The sequence below is a fragment of the Loa loa genome (genome assembly GCF_000183805.2).
Source record: "Loa loa unplaced genomic scaffold supercont3.229, whole genome shotgun sequence".
NCBI classification, from domain to species: Eukaryota; Metazoa; Nematoda; class Chromadorea; order Rhabditida; family Onchocercidae; genus Loa; species Loa loa.
Window position 1 is genome coordinate 48,580 of NW_018108409.1, and position 24,459 is coordinate 73,038.

The following is a 24,459-nucleotide window of genomic DNA, read 5'->3' on the forward strand; positions in this document are numbered from 1 at the left end:
ATGATTGTGATTATCTTAACGATAGTGTTAATTCCAAACTGGGAGCTTACTTGTTGCTTTGTGCATGGCGAAAACCAATATACTGTTGTCCTTGTGTACCACGTGCGGCCATGCGATCACCACTTCCAAAGCTATTTATTATATCAGATTTTCGTTGCAGAAATGAATCAAGCAGTGGTGATGTGTAGTCGAAGTTATCTATAAATGTAAAGTTCACGACTTAAAAAAATCAAATAAATTTCAAAGTTGCTCATGCACTGTTATATAAGAAATAGCATTATCGTCTAAAAGCAAAGCATAGAATTACGCCTGAAGTCAAAGCTTTACAGTCCTTTCAATGGAACTAATCCGTTGGAAAGTATTTCAGCTATAATTCCAAGACATAAAATTAGAAATCCTGTAATTAACAAATTAATAAGCATGTTCGTAACACTTCCATAAAGACTGATTCTAGTTTGATGTATAAAAGATTCATTTCAAATTTAAGCAAGCTCATTTCAAGATAACAGATAATCCTTTTTTTTTTCTGCATTCAAAAGAAAAAAGCAGATACGACGATCAATTGGGAAGCTATCACACTAACTAATAGACAGAGATGCGAAAACCGAAAAGTATGTTCAAGAAATTACAGTTCGGGAAGAAAAAATTGGCATTGACTATTAATGTTTCCACCAATTTTGAACCGAGTATATTCTCTGATTCAGTACCATTACCAGCATCAATCAAGTTCGGACCGAAAACGATCGATAAATTGCCTACACTCATTCTGTAACAAAATCGAGAGTTCAAATTTTCCATTCTTATGAGAAAGTGAATTTCGAAACCATCCATTACCACATGACTTATATATATGAAAGAAATTACTTCGTATATTCTTCATAATCCAATATCAAGTTCAAAAATTTGATTAAATAGGCAAGATTGTATCGATTTGCTTCTGGCATCGAAGGGAGAAGTCGATATATAGCTTCCTTCCGATAATCCGGATCTCTCCTTAAAATTATTTGAAACAAAAATTAGTTGTGTCACATGAGTTATGTTCTGTGTTCAAATTGAAGCTGAATGTCTTCCTAAATGAATATGAAAATTATACACCCTAGCACTGTATGAGTAGGAAAAGAAATCTGGCAATTTGGCAACTTCATGAAACCAATAATTAATTGCACAAAAAACAACTTACTTGGCAATGAAAACCCATTCTGAGTGAAGAGCATGCGTCATTAATGGTTCAGGAAGTTCACGAAGATAGCATTTTAAGACTGAACAAACTGAATGAGGATCATTGATATATTCAGCAATTTCCAGTGAGCTACTATTTATTTGATGGGCATCAAATGCTGCTTTGAGGCGCCTGATTCGATTGTTATTACCGCTGACTCGAAAAAGACCCTAGAAATAAAGTAATCGCGGAAATACGAGATTTTCGGATTCCATGCATAAACTGAATTAAGAATACATTATGAATGCTTCTAAATGGAATTATAATCACCATAAAAACGTCGTAAGGAAACATATATTATTCATATTAAAATTAGGAATTAACAAACCTTCTCCTGGAAACCTTGGTAATTCAGAATAGAACAACACACTTCAAGAACCAAAGCCACCGAACGATTGGAGCAACGTAAATGATCTTCGAGGTGACATCCAAAGACAGGGCGATTAGGATACGAAGCTAAAGAAGATATAAACACTAAAAAAAAAAAAAACAAGCAAGTAATGAAGTAGTACAGGATATGAAAATTACTGAATAAATTAATTTTAAAGTAATACAAGGTGCTGTAATAAATTTGTAATAAATTTATAATAAATTTATAGGTATTCATTGCTGCACAGTTTTCTGAGGCGAACAATAGATTTATTTCAAGGTACACATTTACGACTGATGATCACAATGCGATTCAAATCCGCGCGGAAACCCTATTGGCTGGAAGAGAATTCGTAGACAACGAAATAAGGCCTTTTCAAATTTCATATGAAGTGTTTACCGATTTTCCTATCGATTTCAGGTAAGATGTTTTCGAGTTTCTGCAAGGCTGTCCGATGATATTCCATTTGTGCAGTAATCAATTCTTTATAAATACCAGCAATTTCAGCTTCCCTTGATAGCAGTATGAAAATATCCGTAAAAATATTGTCCTGAATGCAGAAAAGTATTTTAATCAATTATTCAACAAATTTTAAACGTTATTAAACAAACCCTGCATCCCGTATGCAAAATCAACCTTATAAGATTCTAATTTAAGCTGTAATCCATCATATTCATCCTGAATTTCTTGTGCCTTTGACTCATCATGATTTCCCTGCTTACGTTTCCTGCTAACTTCAACATCAACAACTGTACGCGCTAGTTTTTCTTTCGCTTTCGATAATATTTTGTCATCGTCCATATACTTCCCGAAAGCATCCAGAACACTATAACGTGAGTAATTTGTGAAGAAAACGACACTACTGTACGTTCCTCGAAGATACTATCTTCACAATATGTTACATCAACATCCCAAAACAACCTTTTCTCAATTAACTGATCTGTCAGGACCCGTTCTTCAAGAATTACACCCATAGCGTCGCCATATAGCTTCAGTGTATCAGCAAGAACAGATGGCTGCGAACGCGGATAAACATTTTCCAACTCTTTCGCATCCGTAAGTAGCTGTTGCCAAAGACCAAATTCATCCAATCGTCTCTACAACAGACAGCCACACTCTTTGGTAACATATTATTGGTTTTAGCTCTGAATTCAACAAGTGATTTCTTTTGAACAGCTTCGAAGCCTGAAGTAAAATTATTATACCTTGCGCTTATCAATGGCTTCTTCCCTATTGACGCTTCTTATACAGTTCTGCAAATTTTGTCGCGTGTTTTTTACCGCTAAAATAATTTTTTGGTTCCTTTGTTCGACATGACTTACACTTTGCAGCTCGTCTTTCTTCTCAGACCTGGAAGCAACTTTTTCAACAACGGATGACTGAAATCAGTGATAAAAATTTGAAATTCACCGCACTGTACAAGATTTTTGATTATCCAGACTTCTTTCTTTTGCGAGGGAGGATAGTCTGTCCTGCCGACCTTTTAGGGGGCATTAACTTCCTAATTTTTATCCACGACGCAGTGGAAAAATTTTTTTTAATGAAGCCTGGGCACCTCCAATTCCCCTCAGTAATAGCAAACAGCATCAGTAGTACCAGTCTGTATTTTATAGGTAAATACAAAAGAAAGCATACAATCCTACGGACTGCTGCAAATTTTCTTGCATACGACGAGCTCGTCGCTGTAAACCCTCCCGCATCTTCTCCATCTTCCTTTTACTTTTCAATTCCGTTCATGGAAAATAAGTCCTGGAACACAAGAATTCAACACACACGAAACCGGTACCCTCCACTCAGTAGGCACGCTAAAACATAAATGAAAGTAGTAAGCGAATATCCCAAATCAACTGCTAGAAATCTACACCAATCCAGAATTCTTCTTAGCCAATATGCGTAACTTTTTTCAGATATGACGTAAAGGATGAAAAGAATTCGATAGAGACTTAAAGAATAATCTCTCTTGAAAGTATATGAAACGGCTGCTGAGAGTAAAAAACTGTGACATTATTAGGGAGGGAAGGGTGGGGGAGGCGAGGGAGTGTGAAAAGTTATTGTGCAGGAACTGAGTGGGATTACGAGCATTCAAACTTACACACTACAGCTGAAAGGAGAACGGAAATCAACAAGATTGGAGGAGACTATGTTATGGTAGGCTAAGAAAATAGCTGGGGAACAACGGTCAGAAAGCGAAACAGAGAAAAAGGATGACGGTATAAATATCAGAAGTATCGTGAAATTTCTGTTAAAGCTCAAGAAGAATTGGAAATAACCTAATATCAGGTGTAGTGTACTTCTGTGTGAGCGTGGTTCGGGTTTTCATCATTCAGATGATCATTTCTACTTAGAGTAGTGCAAATCTGGTTAAAAGTAAATACTTTGTGAGTCTGGAGAAGTATGTGATGGTCAAGGGTTTCGTATTCACAGTGTTGCCCCAATAAGCCCTAGTGAGATGCAGCTTTTCATTAGGATCCAGCAGGGGCCGGAGGAGAAAGCGAGCTTTCTGATGAGTTCCCCCTAGATGCGACATATAAGGATGGTTTAAGTGTTCACATATTTAGTGGACCTCGAGGGGGGAGGAGTCCTGGTAGGTATCTCTGAATATTTTGCTTTTCATTGTTCTTCACTGTAGTATTCTTGATCTTATGTAGATCGTTATCCCACATCTCACATAGCTATTGGAATGTTACTCTCTCTTAAGTATGTCTTATTTATTGCTTGTTTGTTAACATTGTATTAAATGTCAGTCGCAAATTGGTCGTTGGTTTCACCACTCGGACCGTTCAACTTCTATATAATTATTATACTGAAAGCGTTATTTCGTAACCAAATATCATATTCCGATTCGGACGACATCATAAGACTGTGGGTTTTTAAGCGGTTATGATTGAAAATGCGATTGAGGCCTTCATTCTCAGCGCACCCTTTGATACTAAGTCTTTCCCTTGGAGTGGGTATTCCAGGGGAAAAACTTAGTGCTGCATCGCACAGTTCTTGGATCAGAAGAGTTTTTGGGAAGGGTTTGTGTAAAAGTGCAGAAGAAACTTAGTGTAAAAATGGATACAAAAAGGAAGTTTGGGAACAGATGATGAACATGCTGTGGTGCGAAACGTGCACTCTACTGAATGGATTAATTTGAAACAGACCTTTATATGATGCAATGGAAAGTGTACGATTGCCTGATAAATAGTTACTGATAACGTTCATTGAGGCCGCCAAGACCGTTCGGACTTTCAGTGCGATACTCCCGGTGTTATTGTAATGCGATCGGCGCTGCTAACACCATGTTAAATCTGATGAAACGAAGGAGTGGAGGTGAATGGAGATAGGATGATGAGCAGGATGATCTTCTTTCCCGTGGGTATTACTAGTTGTTACAAAGCGTCTGCCGGTTGTCTCCGAAGAGATGGGTAACGTATCCCATCTAATCATTCTCTGTTGCTTACAACAAGGAATGATTAGATGGGATAAAAAAAAAAGAGGCTGGAATTCGACATTTATTCAGTTCCACCGGAAAATTAGCCATTATTGCATGGAGTCGAAGAAGTGATGTAAATTTAAATTTAAAGTAAAACACTGATGAAATCATTAGTTCGACAATCCGTAAAGCTAATTATTCAATCGCAAGTGTTGGGGAAGATAGTGGAATAGTGGGTTGGGATGGACGCGGAGTGGGAAAGGTTGTATGAAGTGAATGACGTTTCGCAGGAATTCTGTCAACCCACTGGGGAGAGGAACACGTCATGCGCTTACGAATTATTAGCATCTTTTGTGAGTCCCTTCTGAAAATGAAGTACAAGGAGCAATGCTCACTAATTTACTAAAAAAAGTTCTCCAGTGTTTCCGAGAGCATTTCATTTTCATTGGAAGTCAAGTTGAATGATTCTAAACTTTCTTAAAATACTTGTTCTAACATGCAGCGCTGAACATTCTGCACTGAAATTGTTAGCAAGAACGCTCAATTAGCGGCTGTAAATAAGGTTTCTAAATGAGAATCCAAATCAGACTTCCTAAGTTATTGTTGTTAAGCTTGGAAGGCATCCACGTTGCTAATGGTTATGAAGCGGAATTGTGAATTTAGCTTAAATTGTTCAGGTTGACTTGACTGATTAAATGATTAAATTCACCTAAGGACTTTCAAAACTAATTATTAACCTTCGCTTACGAAGAGGTGACTCACTGCACGCACAACTAGTTTATCGGGTTATAACAAACATAATAAACCGGAAGTTCAGATTTTCGAATACTCGTACTTCAGTATGAACGTTTAATTCATGAAGTTGAACTAAGAAATGGATAAAGTGATACGAGACGTTCTCCAGTATTATTTTGTTTGAATCATCAGTGGGGTTCAGTCGATGGCGTCGTTTTTGACATTACAGTGACAGTGTAAGTCTTCATGCCCTTTCATGAGACTTTTTTCAAATGTCGATATTTGTCTCCAACAATAATACTCTCGGCGTCTATCTACTAAATGATTTAGCCTGAGGTGCAAAGGCTTTTGTCCAAAGGCATGTAAAATTTTCAATTTTTAAAAGCTGCAATCAATAAAACATTTAAAATGTTAGTGGAGATTGCGTTGGTGTTATGTGGTAAAATCCTCAATTAGTATATAAAGAATTAATTCGAACTTGTCCTTTTTTTTCATGCGTCTTTCGATCTTTTTATGTCGAATTAATTTCTACTTGTTATTGGTATGAAAATTTTCAGATTTGACGATTAGGAACAAATGAATGAATGAACAACGTGAAATCGTAAAAGCAAACTGGTTACAGCATGTAGTGCATAAAAAGGGTGGCACTTTACATCGTAAAAAGGTAAATTTTAATTTTATATCTCTCACACATTCTTAAAAGGGATCATTGCTCCATTTTTTATCCATTACTTCTGCTTGTTCCAGAAAATTTTGTATGAAGAAGGGAAATGGGTCGTACTATGTGTTCACAGTGATCGTATACCACTTTTGGAATGGTACTTTTCGGAAGGATTCATGCATGGACATAGGTATTTTGATGTCGAAAAGTCAATTGGATTGAGATTTTTAGTGAATCTCTGCAGTTAATGACATTTTACATGCAAAATTCTGCTTCACTTTCTGGACATTCAATCAAAAAAAAAAATTTCTCATCCTTACGTTTGCTTCGGATTTTTGCATAAATAATTTTAGACCTTCGAAGGTAATCGATTTGTTACATTCGTCTTTTGTAAGAGTCACCATAAGTGACCCATCCAGGCGCAGTTTCATGATTGGTTTTATGGACTGTTCACGTGATGCCATTGAACTTTCTGCTTTGACAATGTAATGCTTCTTTTTTATAAAGAAAATTTATACTATTAAAGCGTCATTTTCTGCTTTAGGTAGTACGATATATAGAGCTTAGTTTGTACTACATTGCTTTTATACATAAAATAAATAAGCTTGATACGCAGATATTAAATTTGAAGTTTGGGTCTTTTCAGAGTATCGGATATTGCTCAGGTTTTTAGCTAGCGTATTCTGGGTTTTGGAACACATAGAAAGATAAAGACCAAAATTGCTTATGTTAGCGATATTTCCAGAGAAGATTGTGATGACTGGATTTGGTCAATAACATCCACACTCGTACGATTAAAATGCCTGACGGAATCTACAAATCTTTATATTTCGGTACCTGATTTTGCATCTGAATCATCTGAAACAACCGAGCAATTTATTTATGAAGATGCAGGTCTTGATGAGGTATGCTTTATGACAGATTCAGAGATAAATGAAACGGAAAATGAACAGCGCTAGTTTGATTCTTTTCTGTGGTCCTAATAAACGGAGGACATTTTGTTTTATGTTTTAAATTCAAAATATGGATCAACATAAGGTTATTAACGCGAATTACTTTTCATAACATCTTCAAGTTGGATTGTTACCAAAGGGATAACTTAAATATCGATATGAAATCAAAGGTTTTATCTTTTGTTACTTCGTAGTTCTTTTTTGTTTCCAACAATAGAAATTGAAAACAGATTCTATGATTCAACATCAACTGCTATAAGTTTTAAGGTGCCTAAAGAACTGGCGCCGTCACTGCCAATTTCTACTCCAAGGAACCCTGAGTACGAACGCATTAGATTTCTATCATTGACAACTCAATCATGTAGGATACCATCTTTACCTCGTACGCTGAGCACTGAAAAGAAAAAGGTGACGAATCATGGGGTAATGAAGACTCCACCTCCGCTTCCACCCCGTAATATTTTGTCCTCACAAGTTCAAGTTCTCGAAAGTGGTGCAAAAGTCAGTCTTTCTTTGATTTGCTTCGAATCTTAAATGAACTTAGTTGATTTCCTACTGGAAACTGATTCCTTGATTTGAAAAAGTTCCCCAATTTTCTTTTCCTTTTTTTTATCCAGAATACAAAATAGGTAAAATTTCCAGCTTGCGCCAAATTGTTTCCTTAATTAATTAGATGGATTTCTTCATCCTTCGGTTTTCGTGAACAAAATACTCAGATTCTATAGCATATAAGTTTTTCAGCGTTTTTCAATATATGATAATCCGAAAAATCGTGCATCCTCATCATTTGGAGATTCATTGAGTGTGGAAGGACGTCCAGGAGATGTTTCAGTTATTCCTCAAAATTCTCTTTATAGGTTTATAACTTATACTATCAATTTTGATTTTCTTGTGCATTGTAGCGTCAGTGCTTCATAGTTTTTTGCAGTGGTCACGTTTTTGTGTAGTCTCCACTTCTAAATGTTTGTCAATAAATTAATACCCTGGCGAATAAAACATAGGAAAACATAGAACTCCCAAAAACTAAAAATAATACTAAAAAGCCTTTCAATGGTTTTTGAGTTAAATCACTTTTAATCTTGATCGAAAACATAAAATTAAGTGGAAACTAAACATAAAATTAAGTGGAAACTAAGTTTCTCATCTACCAAATCGGCAGTTGTATTAATGTATGACGGCATTTACAATCATAAATATTTATAGCAGTTTGGAGGTACCTACATCACTGGACACTGAAATAGCAGCACCAATAAGTTTGTGTTCCGAATCGATGAAGCGTGGTTATTCTGTCCCAGCTGGAACCTTGAATGTCACTATAGCTCATTCAGGTCGAATTACTGGGAATGATTCGTTCTTACTCGATTATGACGCACCTTCTGGAATGATTAGTCGGATCTCGCCAGTCACGAGCACTATGGTGCAAAAAGCTCATTCAGCTTGTGAAAGGAACAACAGTGAAATGTTAGCTGAAGATCATAACCATTCACAGATCATCAATAATAGTGGTATTTCAAATGGTTTGAGAAATCTAACAGTGCAACCCTTCATATGCATGCAGCATATTGCTTACGTGGATTTCGGCGGGAAAGTATGGTCAGTGTCACAATGTCCTCTTCTTGTTCTGAATTCTTGACTTTTAAGGATGTTCTATTGGCAGCAATTACGTGTTTATTAATCTATATCGCACTATTATGTTTTATCGTCAGCAAGGTTACGCAGAAAATTCAACTCATACTTTTGATTTCCATACTGTATTTCAAATTTTTCCCAGTTTGGTGTCATTTTCAAATAATCGTGGCGCAAGTCATTAATTTATTTAAGGCTAACGGGTTGGACTGCAGTAGCTGAGAAGTATCTTGCCGGCCAGTTGTTCGTTGGTGATCAACTTGTACGAATTGCTGATGTTGACATATACAGTACACAACAAATTCCATTCATTTTCAGTGCTGCATCAAAGACGGGATTATCGGTACTTTTCTAAATCGCAATATTTCATATTTTTGTTTACTGGAATCGTTCTTATATACCTGAGATGGTCGTACTTGTGTCAACAGAAAAACGCTAACCATCAAAAGGTCTCATCTATTTCATTTCAAGGCAAATTTTATAAAATGTTCCTGGTTCTTTGGAAATTTTTGACAAGTTCTTCGATGACATGGCTGATATTTTATTTCAGATAAATATTGCCATCCAGCGAGTGCCTCACGGGACAATCTACACACTGCACAAAACGAAACAAAAATTTGATGCGGGCTTGATTTTGAATAAACGTAAAATCAAAGTAATGCTTACTGATTTTTGCTGCAAACCCGAATTATCTTTTGTTGGTTTAGTCGTCAGGAATTTTGTCATATATTTGCAGTTTATTTCAGCTGGCTGATGTGCTTGAGGGGTCACCAGCTTGGGAAGCCGGTATCCGGCCCTCAGTTCCTGCAGTTACACGAACAGGCACAACTCCTGCTTGCATCACATGTATAGACAGGCACGCTTTGAATATATTTTCAAAAGATGATGAAGTATTCAGGCACATCGATACTTTACCTTTGTCTGTTTTCACTGTCGTGGTACAACCGTATGACTTTGTCAAGTTTTTGAAGAAAAGTTTAAAGAAATTTAAAAATGTCAGCGATTTCGTTCGCTGATTACTTCATCGTATTTTCAAACACGATCAGTGCATTAATTGCTCAGTTTCCGTCCATGTGTTATTTTCTTTCAGTTATTTTTTGAATTGTAAATGTGATTGTATTGATTTTAACAGGTATATAAAGGCTTGAAAAATGGAGACTCGAAGTGAAAAAGAAGTCTGCTTTAGCTGTGATTTTTGGAATAATTCTAGTAATGTCAGCTATCGTTTGATGAAGGATGATACATTAAGTCTTATCACACAATCTTATCACACTTAAGCATCGGAGATTTTCCTTATACTTGAAGATGTGTAAAGCGCTGAGCGGTTAAAGCAACAGTGAAAAGTGGACCTTATGCAATAGCAAGATAAAGGCAAAACCTTAGGCTGCACAAGTTTTATCGAAACATCATTTCCGAACATTGTCGTTCGCGACATGAAAAGAAGTTAGAAAGGAGGCGATGCAGAGTTTGAATAACATTACCAAGACATAGATTTTTCAGACTTCATATTCATCTCCAACCAATTTGTTCCGTCTTTTTTACAGGGTAATCCTTTGTGTAGAGAGAGTTTGGGGACAGTTTCCTTCTTCGTAATGGGCAACTCTGAAGTATAGGACAATATTTCTACCTCTGAATCAGACTTCCTCATATCTATGAGAATTCTGAGAGTTTGTGGTGAGTTAATGAAATGCATCGGTTCAGGATTCGTGTGACTAGGTTTATACGTCCACCAGGCATTTGAGACAGTGAAGTTTCACAGCGATTTATCCCTGCACTGAGCAAGAGATGGAGAATTCGGGTTGTTGTGGATAATTTTTGGTCGTTGCTTATTGTTTAATCATAAGGTTTTTTCTTTTTTTATCGCGCCTATGCCAGATTATCTTCACACATTTTCTAACTTGACAGAACGCTGGGTTCATAAGCGAACGTGAGTAGGCCACGTGATATGGTCTCATGTAAGCTCTTAAACTATCCCGTTCAGATGACCATTTGACTAGATTATTATGGGATCGCCTGACCTGAGCCTCTTCTCCTTCTCAATTCACTCGAAACTTCAGGAACCCGATTGTAACTACTGTTGCACCGTGGTGCAACATAGCGGTTGGATTTTACTGAAAGGTTTAGTCATATCTTTGGTTAGTAATGGTTTGGGTTGCAGTACTAGTACTAAGTATTGGTTGCACATGCATTTGCGGTTCTTTTCAAACTGAATTATTCAGATTGATACGTAATTTAGGATAAAAAGTGATGGCTCATTCGCCACCGCTCACTCCTCCGTCATCGCCGAGTTGTAAAGGTCCACCATCGGCACTCTCATTTCATGGAGTTCATCCTATAGGTACACCCAGCGCAAACTGCTTAGCGGATTGCCTTGGGGTTTCGCCGCTTTATCGCCAACAAAAGTAAGACTTCATTACTCTATCTAGTAAGAAATTCGTTCAGACTTAAAAACAAAAATAAATTAACTTCTGAGTTCTCTTTTATTTTTAAAAAATACGTAGTATTAGATAAGTATAGTCACCTAATTAGATAGCTTCTCGTAAATTACCATCAGTATTATTGATATTCGTTGAGTTCCGTAATCCTACTCATTCTCATCTAAGGTACTCTTCTAATTATGCTCCATCATTTGCCGTCAAATTTCTTGATGGCAAATATCTAATCATGGCATTAGTTTTTTCTTTTTTTCATTGCACAGGCGTGATTTGCAAACTTATCAGGGAATTTTTTGGTGAAAAGTAATAACCTATGAACTAAACATTTCTAACGATCTGATGGAAGCTTTGCATTATTTTTTAGATGCATTTCCTTTTTTTGAAGCTTCCTATCGTTTTTTTATGAACGTAATGTCAACTTTAATCCAGCCATCATGAGCACGATAGCATATCGTGCGATGTTTTCTGTATGATATTACAGTAGCTTCTGTAATGTTTGAGATTCATCAACCTTCACAAAGATTTTATAAAAATCCACTTTAAAGCATGCATTTCTTTGTATATTTTAACGTAGAATTGTTTTTTCTTCCTTTTTTTTTAAGTAAAGTGGATGAAGTAAAGATTTTCACGTTGTTTTTTAATTTTAACACGTATACACACATGAAATATACATGTTTGTTGTTGTGAGGTACTACACATTCTGACAAAGACTAGTTTGTTGTTTGTTTGTTTTTTTTTTCTTTTAGTTCGGCTCGTTGGCAAAGCGCAGCACAAATTTACAGAAGTTATCAAAGCAGCCGGACACATAGTCGTGCCCACAGCCCAGCACCGGATGGATTTCACGAAGCATTCATATATCCGCCAAGTTTGACTCCAGCATTAATATCCGATCATCTTTCCACTGTTCACAACACTTTCGGGTATGAATTGTGAATTAATCCTTGTAAGTTCGCTTTCCAAAGGCCTTGTTTTTGTTTCGTTCTTACTACCAAAGAAATTATTTGGTACTGGAATATATTCGGATTAGTTCTAAAATGATATTTTGAGTCACTTGCGTCCACTAATTGTGCTTCAAAATTTAAATACCAGACGCATGAAGCTACTATTTCATATTTGTCACCAAAGTTTTTGACGGCGTGGTACATTTATTCTGTCTTAAATAATTCTCTCTATTCCTACTGTTGAATATATTTGTCGAAACAGTATCTATTAGTTCTCAGAAAATTCGAAATCGGAAAAAATGACTGGTTACTCGAAAACTGTTTTTCTCATGCAGGTGTATTGAACTTTTAAATAGCGCATATTTTTAGAACACCACTTTCTCTCGTTGAAATAGGTCGCGCTAATCGAAAACGTCATGCTGAAGCTGGTGATGCACTAAATGAACAAAGTGTTGGAGGTCCTTTAGAATTAGAAGCTATAGCCGCCGTGCACGAACTCTCGGATGAAGTACGCTCAATTGCTGTCTCAGAAATCTTACCGAGAACAGCCGATTTGATTTTCGTAAATATCAAAACTGTTGAGGGTCAGCATTTCTTTCGGAATTCTTTTATGGTTCTGAAAGTCTTACGCAAAAGGAATTTCTTTTTGGTTTATTGATTTCTTACTTCATTGATGTTAACTTTTGCTGGATAAGAAATTCAATAATATGATGCTCCAAGATAGCAGGTTTTTGATATATATTGTAGTGTTCTAGGATTTTTTCTTTTTTTTTTTGTATTAACATAGACGAGTAAAGCAACTGGTGAATTATAAAGTGGGACGTGTTTGTATTAATTGTTTTCTATTTTCCTCATCACATTGGACAATTAATTTTGCCAGTGCATCATGTTCCAAGTTTTCATTGATGTGAAAGCCAAAAATTCATAAAGTTTACTTCCTTTATTTCTGAACTCATTATTCTATAAACAGGTCATCCTTATACGTTAGAATTAACAATGAAAGGATGGCGGATTGCATCGTTGCAATGTGATAGTATGAATGGAGATTATAAACGGGTATTGTGTTAATTCATTGTTTTTTAACACGATTTGACTTGAATTGTTTACTTTTTTAGAGAGTATTTCTGCTTTCTTTTTCGCTAGTTTTTCTATAGAGTTCATTTAAACGTTTGGCAAAAAATTCTGTTAGGCACGCTACGAAATATTCAGTCAACTATCTAGCAGGTGTTAAGATGCATTTTCCTTTTGCAGGTTGAATTGCATGCGAAATATTATGACAATGCCAGGCAACTTCTTGAAGAGATTTCACCAGCACATTCACAGTACTTTACCAAATGTCTGACTGAAAAATTAACTCAACTTCATGCTTGGAGGAAAGCTCAGGTTTGTTTTCATCAGGAAATGAAGTTCACCAGATATTTAAAAGCGATAACAGTCATCAACTAGTAAATCCCAATGAAAACTCACTAACTTTTTTTATAGTTTATGTGGTGGATTTATTCAAGTCTAATTTCTATGGGATTTATTACTGTTGGTGCTTTTTTAAGTACCATTAACGCTGCATTCTTACCAGCACATTTCGAATCATAACCATTTTTGCATGATGAGCCTGTAGATTTTGTGGCTGAAAGTGTTCCATATTTGTTTTTTCTGTAGGAAGAAATGGAAGATGTGGATGTAGAGTCACCTAACAAACAAACAGATAAAGCTTCAACTAGCTCGAAAAAAGAAACAAAAGAAAGTGATGAAAATGACGATTTGTCAGATGATGGTCTCGTATTCACTGTGAACGAAAGTAGTAATAGGTGAAGTGTTCGATTGCCTTCCTCCCTTCACAAACGTTATTTTGTAAATTTTAAGGTTAACGTAATTAAGATCACTAGTATTAGTAGTGATATACAGTTAGTTATTTGCTGAAATTTCTATCTGGAACAGGAACAGTAATTCAAATAGGAGCTTAATTCCATCTTGGATATCTTTTTAAGGACTTCCAAACTCAAAAAAATAGCAGGATAGAGACCGTACACTTTTGTGATTTCCACATTGTAAGTATAAACTAAATTCGTAAGACAGTCGTTTTCAACTTATATGCCCTCTATAACAACTGCATTGTTAAATACATACATATTCTTCGTTAAATGGGCTCGTTTTTGTTTCATTATATTGGAATATGCTCATCTTCTTGATGATCCCAGATTATTTGTATAATGAAATTTAATGTCATTAATTGCGAGGTTGATGTCTTCATCTTCATCATACATTTTTGCTCGCATTAAGGAGTAACAGTCCTTTTTAAAAAGCCATGAAAACCCTCCTGAAGAGACGTATATCGAGTAAACCTCCTAACTCTCCTATCATTTATTTAGCTTTCGATCTTCATCCATTCAATCCAAGTTATTGCCTTTAACTTATGTTTTGCCTTGTAAAACTCCCTCCCACTTTTCCTACTTTTCCTTTTCCCATGTTGGCCTTGGCTAGGGTTTTGGTTTCGCTTCCAAAAAATGTCAGGAAAATGTGGTCAACAAAAGAAAGATAATTTGCTTACCACGTTAGCCTGTCCAGAATGCCTATCGCTTATCTGGTTGTTGTTTTGAAGCTGTGCCTTGAAAATTAGAGCGGTATGCTCTATAATATATTTCGAATAAGTAAATATTGATGCCTTGAGATTTATTTGAAATCTTTTTTGTTTCAAGTGCATTTTCCGAACAGTCTTCAGTATTTTAAAATATGTTGCTCTTTGCTGGCTAATCATTTCGTTCCGTCAGTAGTGCTATTGATTTATAGATTGGTGTGAAATGTAGTTTCTCTTCACTTTCATTTCGTATTTTAATTTACATAAGGAACGATTTTTTTTTCTTGCTTTTATAGTTACAGGTGAAGCAGTCGACTAAGCGACAGTATTTTAGAAATATCTTTGTATGTTAGACAGATTGAAACTCAAAATGTCTCTTTTGGATTTAGATACTATTCATATCCATTCCGGATTTGAATACTATCATTTGGGATAGTGGCATTTCAAGTATGAACTTTAATGAAAGGAATGAATTTGACGAAAATCCAGGTTACTGTTATCAACCGCAGCATTTAATATATTCAGAACTAGTATTTTGTAGAATTCTGTTTACATAATTTTACGCCGGCTTTTTGTTAAAGTTAAAAATGCTTTTTGAAGAGTTTGTAGCTGTTGCATTTTTTCTATAAATTCTTTCATGCACATACGTATTTGATGCCTTTTAAATTATGTAACCTGTTAGTGGTTATTTATGCATCATAAAGTGTGAACTGTTTATTTTTTGATTTCTGAATTGAAATCGCAACATTTAAATTTAGTTTTTGTCAAATCTCAATATCTAGTTGAAGTTTGTTTGAGCGTGTTTGAAGACTTCCTAGCTGTCACATTTTTCCATTTCCATGAATTTTTTTATGTAGATTTGTATTTGATATGTTTTAAATCATGTAACCGGTTGAATGCAAGTATGTTTATATTTGCTGCTTTTCACGATTCTTATTTTGAAATGAAAAAGCTTCCTTACTTTTCGGTGTTTCGCTCCGAAAAAATAGAAAGTGACGAAAAACGGGGAAATCATGCTTGGACATTTTAATAATCTACTTCTCCGATGCGTCGTAACTGTTTAGTTTGGTACTGATTCTAGATTCTGAAATCACCAACTCATTTCTCTTTCGACATTGCACGTTTCATATTTCTTCTCGCAGTGCCAGATGGAGTATCCGATAGTGACAGTATCAGTTTTCGATTCGAAGCGGACATCGATTAATGCGTGGATGCGTTTCAGAAACTTGAGTCAAGATCTTTGATACTATAATGTAGCCAATCATGGAAATGAGAAAAGAAATTGTAGTTACAGAACGGGTCCGGTTCTTATGCTTAATGAGGGGAAATCTCATATCGCTGAATTCATTTGAAAGTGAGCAGTTTGTTCATGGATGCTGTATTCATGAGCAGAAACTGCGCTATAAAATTTTCTCCTCCATGCAAAAAACAAATGATATTTGTCATCCTAAGGATTAAGTGTTCAATTCTAAAGCAGCGATGTATCAGATCTCTGAAATGAGTAAATTCACAAATAAAAACTAGTTGGGTTTAAGTTCTATCTTGCTAGTTGATTTCCTTATATTAAGTAATTAAATTTTCGAACTTCAAAGTGCTTCCACGAATTTTGTTCGATACGACTAGACTGATTCTAAAATTAATTAGAAAGTGTTCTACGTTTTTGATTCATTCTGATTGTATTCCTGAGATTGATTGCAGTGATTGTAATTGATTATCATAAGGGACTTATTTGAACAGGCCGTGCAATGTCGCGATCGAAAAAACGACGTCTAAATATTATCGCAAAAAGCTGATAACAAAGGTTGACTCAGAGTTCTCAGAGAGTGGTTGAAATGAGTGCGAGACAGACTTGATGATAACAAGTGCTATGTCGTTTGTTATCATCGAAGGGGGTAACAGGTGAAGTTTGTTACTTTATAATCAAAGTTTTATTAACCTTTTGACTTTGCTGGAAATAATGTTTTGCGTAACCCAGTAGCTCAGTTCCAAATGAATGAAATTTATCCACAGTCATTGGCCTCGTTTACAGGTCCACTTTGCTCTAGCCCAACCAGAAATCCTCTTTAGCGAGCGAAGTTTCCGCTCCAATAGTTAGATGTATTAGTTTTTCAAACTACTTCAAGCGAATGTTTCTTGTTATTTTGCAGGAAGAAGCATTAAAAAACACATAAATGAATCAGTCGCTTAAAATTTCTCCTTCTTCTAATGAATCAATACCTATTGCTTCTAATGAATCAGTCACTTATAATTCCTCCTTTTAATCAGTTTATTTCCACGTTTAATTTTATTTGATGGTTATTTAATTTCATCGCTTTATTTTGATGTTCCATCGAATTGACAATAAATTTATGAACATCCGATAGCTTCATGCTGAAATAAATGCATGCAAATACAAAAAAAATAATAATAATAATAAATAAAAGTAGTCGAACAAAATTATCCAAACAATTATAAATAAACGTGTTTGTCGTGAATTTGGTACTCCAATAAATGCAGCCGGTTCTTTTAGAAATTTTAAAAAACCAGTATTTCTTTGTTTAAAGAAGGATGTTCCAGGAGCCATTTTTTTTTTTGCATTACATTTTGGGCGGGATGTGGAGTGGGAGTAGGATCATCAAAGGTGAAATTAAACAAAATAATTTAAGGTAAGATGAAATAAAATAGTCATTTTTTTTCTTTACCGAAACTGTCAGAGCAAAGATTTGTTAAGGGCAAGGTTTTTGAATTTCAAGAGCATGATGTGAGATGGTGCGACAACGTATCGCTCACTAATGTGTGGTTTAATTTACCGAATGATAATTTAGATGCATGGCAAATAGACAGCTTTTTATAAATTATTTGACAGTGTATATGAATCTTCTGCCAGATACAATCAATGACTGGTACTTTTTCCTTATACCTTTGCTGTTTGTCGTCGTTTATTAAGAACTACGCTAGTATAAATTTGGAAATTTTCAATCGATCTGGGATTATTGAAAATATTCTAACATATTTTCTCAGACTCTTTTAAAGTCTTTTTTTTTGACTTTAAATCTAGAAAGGTATTCTACGCAAATATTCAGGAATATTTCCTTAAAAAATCAAGACTAAAGTGGATTCAGTCAAGTTTTCTTCAGAAAAATTTTATAGGTTACGTGTTTGAGGACCTGGGAACAATTCTTCAGATTCGAGAAGAAATTTGCTCAGTTTCTTCCCAAAAACATAGTGAATTGAGTGTGGAATTGGAGCAAATCTGAATTACATTCATTATTTGAGAATCGTGGCATTTGGAGAGATGAATGAGTAAACATAATTTCAGTGTTAGTGATAACGAGGTAACGGTCATATTGGCAAGAATAACAACAGTGAATTAAAAGCTAATTATACTTATTTTAATCCTATGAAAGCATCTAACTTCATGAATCAAAGCCTCTAGGAACTATTTGCAGTTTCTGTCTTAGTGATCATTTGCTGACTTTATCATGCTCAGCTCTTTTATATTGTAAGAAAGTGCATTTTTTTATCAGTATTTTCAACTAGCAACACTTAAACTAATGATGAGTAGTCTCATGCATTCAAATTATATGAATCTCGTGCGAAACTTAAAACTTGCAGGAAAAGCGGTATTTAGAGCTAGATTGAAGTCCGGAACTAGTTCCAAACTTATATTCAAAGTTGCAGGTGTAGAGGTAAATGCCGCACTGCTGTTTATGTGTGTGTGTGTGCGTGTGTGTTGTGTGTGTGTGTGTATGTTTTGTCTTAAATTTCCACGTGATAGTATTTACAGAAGCAAGAAAAGAACGCTGGCATAATGATTGCATCTCATCTTATGGAGTATGGCCATAGATTTTTTCAGATAATATGGGTCGTGAGAAACTTCATCAGCAAATATTGATCAGTTTGAAATTTGCATTACAATATGTTTTATGTATACTGTTTCGAGATTTGCCTCGAATGATTACACTGAAAAGGAAATCAATAACCGACCAGGTTTTAATTTCTAGCTATTGCTAAGAACTTTGAGGATATTCCAGACATTTTTTTTTCAGCACAGCAGTGAAATACGAACCAATTTATTGAAAACATAAAATAGCGCATTCGTACGACACAAATCTGAGCTATCGATTGATAAATTCTATAGTTAATGAGCTAACCAGATCTAGGCGGGTTTGAATCAATTTGTGACTAAATAATAGCGGCGGTAGCAATGCATTCTTTTGACCCTACCTTAATTTCGTGCAAAACTGAACCATAATTTCAAATTCATCGAAAAGTTGGGATTCATGAGTACTTTGTTAGTTCAAGAAAAACCTGTATAGCCAATTATGAAAATTACTCATTTTACTTTGGGTGGTGGCTATCACTGGTGGTGCATCGGGAATTGGTAAAGGACTAGCGCAGAAAATTGCATTGGAGGAGAACGCTATCGTCTGCATTTTGGATATTAATCAGGTAGTATTTTATTTGACAGTTCATTGAAATTGTGAAATTTGTATGTTTTATTTCGAAAAGTGTACAATCCGCAGTTATGTTTAGAATAAATTTTAGAAGAAATTATTCTCCGAAACTTAAGACAAAATAGAACTAATAAAGATTGCTGACAAATAGTACAAATGACTTTGTCATTTTGGACACGAAAAAAGCACATATTTCAATTTTTGTGAACAAAGCGATTTTTGCTGAAATTATACAATTGAACTATTAAATTAATGAAATATAATTCGTCAGACATCATTCACACGGTTAGACAAATCTATTGCATAAATATACGAACTTTTCCCAAAGAGTTTATCTTCGTTTGTGACAAAAAATCTTATTTCATAGGAAGAAGGAATTCGAACTGTATCACAAATTATCGAAAGTGGTGGACGAGCATATTTTTTTCCTGTGTAATGTTGCAAAATCCGATGAAATAAAACTGTGTGCACAACAAATATTTAGTGATACAAAAATTGGTGTGTCAGTCTTTAGACTGACAGTTATACTTAGATTCATTTTTAATGACAGTACCTTTAATTTTATTTTACCTTGGGAAAGTAAAAGAACGAAAAACAATAAGCATAGCTCTGCAACTGCTTGGGCCAAGTTTCAAGAAATAAGTGCCATACCCTAAAGCGAATAGTTTCGCTAAAGTTTCTTTTGTACCTTTACTGCCTTTCGTGCAACTTATTCACTTGCAGCTATTTCCATATATTAATAATTCGAAAAAGGTTTGAAACTGCATCTTAAAAGCTTATAAACGTGGAAGTTTTGAGAGGATGATTAAATTGATCATCAGCAGTTCTTTATCAGTATAGACTGAAACATTTCTCTAAAGCATAGTGCAAAACATAAAGGAGAAGAGAGAAGGTTTTTTTCACTTTTTTTTGCATGATAAAAAAGGCAAAATACCTCTTACAAAGCGTTAAAAACCTTTAGGTGGCATTGATGTCTTAGTTTGTAATGCATCAATACTTCGAATCGGTAGATTCATAGATTTGGATGATAAGGATTATCAAGACACAATGAATGTCAACATTCTCGGTTACATTTATGTTAGTTTTAGTAGTTAGGAAATTTTTTTTCTGTCTAGTTTTTGAATTCCACAATATTTTGTCCTACGGGAATTGGTTTTCTGCTATTTAAAGAATCACTTGTCTACCTTGATTTCCTCGCATCATTTTTAAGTAGACTAAAGATTTAGACAATGAGAGCCTTTTTGCCGCATATGATGGACCGAAATCATGGGCAAATCGTCGCTATCGGATCGATTTGTAGTCATTATGGAGATTATCTTGGAACTGCCTATTGGTAACACCTCAAATCAGCTCTAGACAAAGTTTTGAAAAAATAGGGCTTATTTGTCGCATTCATTTCGTTACTGTTTTTTTTACATCAGTGATTAAAACATACATATTCCTGAAGAATATTTTTTAGGCAAAATCAAACTCATTTATTATACTTCCATTCTTTTTAAAACTAAGTTTCTGTTATTCTCGTTAACTACTCATTACTGTTAATTACAAAATTGTAGCACAGCTAAATTTGCAATCCGCGGATTAATGGAAACGCTTCAAATGGAACTTTATGAAGAGAAGAAAAACGGGATAGTATTGACAACCATTTATCCGTATTTCGTTGATACAGCACTTATTTCAAACAATATGACAGAACCGTTCAGCACGTAAATTTTCCTTTTATTGCAAACTTCAAATTTTGAATTTCTTTATGTAAGATTCTCAGTAAATTTCTCAAGTATTCAAATAACCATTAATTGTTGCTTTTATTGACTCGAACTTGTGATTAGGAATTGTGTTTTATTTTCAAATATATTAAGTTGTGTTAATAACCTTTGCGAATCAATTTCATGCCTGCATCTTTTGAAATATTGAAGATTTTACGATGTCATACCATTGGATAAATGCGTTGAAGAAATTTTGGATGCAATTCTAAAGGAACGGATGTATTATTTTATTCCACAATCTCTAGCATTCTTGTGTAATGCTGCAAAATGGTTTGTAAAAAACATGATACGCAATTTTAACATTATGCACAGACTGACTGGGTGATTTGTCAATTCCCGACCTACTAAAAATTTTCCATAACTTCCTCCATTTTCCTGGTTTTCTTACGTGCGTAGCTCTTCCAAAGAAAATTGCTGTGACTATCCTTTCTTGGATTTCCTTTAATATTTTGTTTGATGAAAATCGAAGTACACCCTTAGTCACAATGTACTGCGAGTCAAACTTCATCACCTCAAACTTGTTATTTTTTAACGTCCAGGTTAAATCTTCAAAAGATAGTAATAGGTCAAACGGAGAAAGAAGCGAAAGGGGATCTTAGTTTTTATTCCTTACAGTTATGTTTTGTCTTCAAGTTGTTTTCAACCTTTTAACCAAAAAGTGTGTTAGCGGTAATACTGTAGAGGTAATACTAAGATTCAATGTTAAACGTAATTGTGAAGCAATAAGTCCAAAGGACTTTACTGTGGCTCTTATGTGCATAAATCATCTCATTATGCTTGAATTTAAAGCAAGAAAATTTTCTGTAGCATCTAGCATGAAGCGTGAGAACCTCTTCCCTTGATTAACTGAAAATGTTGCGCATTTCTAAGGAAAACGTTTGCTGTCAATAATCGTTTTAGCTATACAACGAAAAACTCAATGCCGTATGTAAGGCGACTGGTCAACTGCAAATATCAAGTTCTCAATAAAGCAAGCAGTGAAGTACAGGTGAATGTGAAATAATAGTTACTAATGGAACAGAAAGGCGTCTATATACTACAATCGTTAATAAAAGGATTACATTTTTTTTTTCTTCTATTGATTTGCTTCTCTTTAATTTCTCCTGTGCCGTTTCTTTTTGTCAACCCATTTTGTTACCATAAGTTCTTCCTTACTGTTCCACTTTACAATTTGACTACTCGATTTGTAATTGTGTTCGTTTCTGATTACTCCCTTCATCGGCAACTGTTTCGGTGAGCGCAATTATGAAATAATCAGTACTTGCAGCTCCGAAATTTGCCACTACTCCTAATTTATTGTAGTTGATACTTCAAATTCACACTTTTCTTGTTTTCGAAATTTCTTGATCAAACTATTGACAATGCACTGCTTTAAAAATTGCTAATTCTGAAGTAAGCGTGTAAAACTCAGTGGAGTTTGGCTAAAGAGGGACGGACGTTGGTCTTCATCACACGAAATATTAAAGGATAAGAAGGGAAAATCACCCGATAATGCATGAAACTTGTCACTGAATCAGTTGTGAGCATACCTTATTTACGTTATCAGTTCGAGATATTTGGACTACTTTTTAATATGTTCATTTCCTTCGAAGTTTCACCTTTTGTGCCTACATTTTATAGCGCTATATTTGAATTTCTAATAAGTAGGTAATGGGTGGAATGACTAAAACATTGATTTATTTTTGCTAAAGTGATGGATTTAATACGAAGAGATGGAGAGAATGAAATGTAAGTGATTTCTTGAAGACAGGTATTAAACAAGGGCTGAAATAGCTTAGGTAAATGAGCAGTAAAGAGAGATACGAGTAATTTATGCTACAGTGAGGGCTCCGAGAAATTCTTACTGTACCTAACACAGAGAAAACAAAAAAAATATTACAATTTTGACTTTTTTTTTGACTTCGATTCATCCTTCTTTTTCCCATGGCTATTAATTTGAAGCATCACAAGACCCACTACAAGGTAAAGAGTCGAGAACCATGTGAAACACTTCTCTTTGGTCATTCGACTTTTCACTCCATTATAAAGCTATTAGAAATTCGCTGTACCTACTACTTTTGAATTTTTCCGATTTAATTTGATGCAAGATAATTTCTTTCATTGTTTATTTTGTTCCGTTTTTGGGCTTACTATGTACGGTCATTTTTCGATGTGCTGTTGGACCATAAATGAGGCACTGTTTATCGAATAGATGACCTGATAATCCCTTAATCATTCAGATACTGTTGAAAAAACAAGTATTAAAATGTATTAAATCATTTAACTGGTTTTGCAACTACACAAAGATTCAAGCTAACTATGGATGAGAAACTGTGATACATGTGATTCTAATTTAATTAATTACGACGGGATTTAAACTGAAAATCCATTGGCAGCTAAATTTACAAATTTAACACGGGAGCAAATAACTGCATATATTCCTGCTAAATAAAATGTCGTTTTTTCTCGTTAGTCATCTTTTTTATAAATAAATTCCAATTCATTTGGTAAATATTTTTTTATTAATTATGCAAGAATTTTCCAAGAATTATTAATTCTATCTTGAAAGGGAGTATTGAAAATGCAGACATAAAGTTAATCTATGATCTGAGCGTTTTATGCTTTTCTTACCTTAGTTTGCTGGAGTTGCAAAATAAGAGATCTTTTCTCATTTTCCCAGAACTATACTTTTATTAAGGTCTCCTATACTTCTTCAAAAGTTATCATGCAAAAATGTAGTAATTACATAAGAATATTCAATGTGGTGTTATGTCTGATCAATTGTTGCAATGATTATTTTCAGCCCAAAGAAAGATGCTACATTTGGACATAATATTGACTGAGTTTTTGAAGAGTGTAAAAACCGTTAAACATGCCGTGACCATTGTAACAGCCGTTCAATAATGAACGTTTTATTACCCGTTTACTGGAGCATTTTATCATTTCCTGGGTTGACATGTGTCTAGAAACCCCGAAACAGCTTTTTCCAATTTGATGGTGATTAATATTGACTGATGATATATAAGATTCTCCTCCTTTTTGCTAATCCATTCTAGCCATCTATATATACGGTGATAAACAGATCCATTGTTATACTGCATTACCTATTACTGCATTGTCTGGGAAGTGTGTTGTAAATCCTCCTTGTTGTCGTTATAATATCCATCCTTTCCAGACATTGTAATCACATTCACTTGTCTAATAGTTCTTAGCTTCAGTCCGCGTTATTATTGCTATTATCGTCATTAGGTTCCAATCCAGGGAGTTCACTAATTCTTTCGTTTGATTCATCCTTTCGTCCACCTACGTTTATCCCGCTGCTTTATTTTACTATATATATAGATTTTACGT

The 24,459-nt window shown here is 34.8% G+C and overlaps 5 protein-coding genes across 5 annotated transcripts in view; 4 read left to right on the forward strand and 1 right to left on the reverse strand.

The window, feature by feature from the left end:
- LOAG_18220 (RhoGAP domain-containing protein) overlaps positions 1-3,298 on the reverse strand; it is a gene marked incomplete at its 5' end in the record, with an annotated part of 4,666 nt that extends 1,368 nt beyond the window's left edge. The window contains 10 exons of the mRNA XM_020450884.1: positions 51-198; positions 630-766; positions 865-993; positions 1,181-1,389; positions 1,548-1,675; positions 1,989-2,139; positions 2,226-2,415; positions 2,511-2,686; positions 2,795-2,939; positions 3,225-3,298. Coding sequence (XP_020305388.1) covers positions 51-198; positions 630-766; positions 865-993; positions 1,181-1,389; positions 1,548-1,675; positions 1,989-2,139; positions 2,226-2,415; positions 2,511-2,686; positions 2,795-2,939; positions 3,225-3,298 — 1,487 coding nt within the window. The remainder of the gene's footprint in view (positions 1-50; positions 199-629; positions 767-864; positions 994-1,180; positions 1,390-1,547; positions 1,676-1,988; positions 2,140-2,225; positions 2,416-2,510; positions 2,687-2,794; positions 2,940-3,224) is intronic.
- Positions 3,299-6,319: 3,021 nt separating this feature from the next.
- On the forward strand, positions 6,320-10,220 carry LOAG_04351 (hypothetical protein; the record flags this gene model as incomplete). Its single annotated transcript, XM_003139888.2, has 10 exons — positions 6,320-6,403; positions 6,487-6,590; positions 6,754-6,885; positions 7,146-7,305; positions 7,621-7,854; positions 8,095-8,210; positions 8,557-8,946; positions 9,175-9,322; positions 9,530-9,634; positions 9,726-10,220. The coding sequence occupies 10 exons, from the start codon at positions 6,320-6,322 to the stop codon at positions 9,993-9,995; spliced, it is 1,743 nt and encodes a 580-aa protein (XP_003139936.1). The 3' UTR covers positions 9,996-10,220.
- A 1,006-nt stretch (positions 10,221-11,226) lies between these two features.
- On the forward strand, positions 11,227-14,216 carry LOAG_04352 (hypothetical protein; the record flags this gene model as incomplete). The annotated part of the gene is made up of 6 exons (XM_003139889.2): positions 11,227-11,381; positions 12,161-12,334; positions 12,725-12,939; positions 13,326-13,411; positions 13,607-13,738; positions 14,012-14,216. 6 exons carry the CDS (start codon positions 11,227-11,229, stop codon positions 14,162-14,164), a joined length of 915 nt encoding a protein of 304 aa, XP_003139937.1. The 3' UTR covers positions 14,165-14,216.
- A 640-nt stretch (positions 14,217-14,856) lies between these two features.
- On the forward strand, positions 14,857-16,131 carry LOAG_04353 (hypothetical protein; the record flags this gene model as incomplete). The annotated part of the gene is made up of 5 exons (XM_003139890.1): positions 14,857-14,903; positions 15,049-15,070; positions 15,230-15,271; positions 15,317-15,457; positions 16,009-16,131. The coding sequence occupies 5 exons, from the start codon at positions 14,857-14,859 to the stop codon at positions 16,129-16,131; spliced, it is 375 nt and encodes a 124-aa protein (XP_003139938.1).
- Positions 16,132-20,592: 4,461 nt separating this feature from the next.
- LOAG_04354 (hypothetical protein) lies at positions 20,593-21,728 on the forward strand (the record flags this gene model as incomplete). The annotated part of the gene is made up of 4 exons (XM_020446574.1): positions 20,593-20,696; positions 20,920-21,069; positions 21,280-21,403; positions 21,669-21,728. 4 exons carry the CDS (start codon positions 20,593-20,595, stop codon positions 21,726-21,728), a joined length of 438 nt encoding a protein of 145 aa, XP_020303107.1.
- Positions 21,729-24,459: the final 2,731 nt, after the last annotated feature.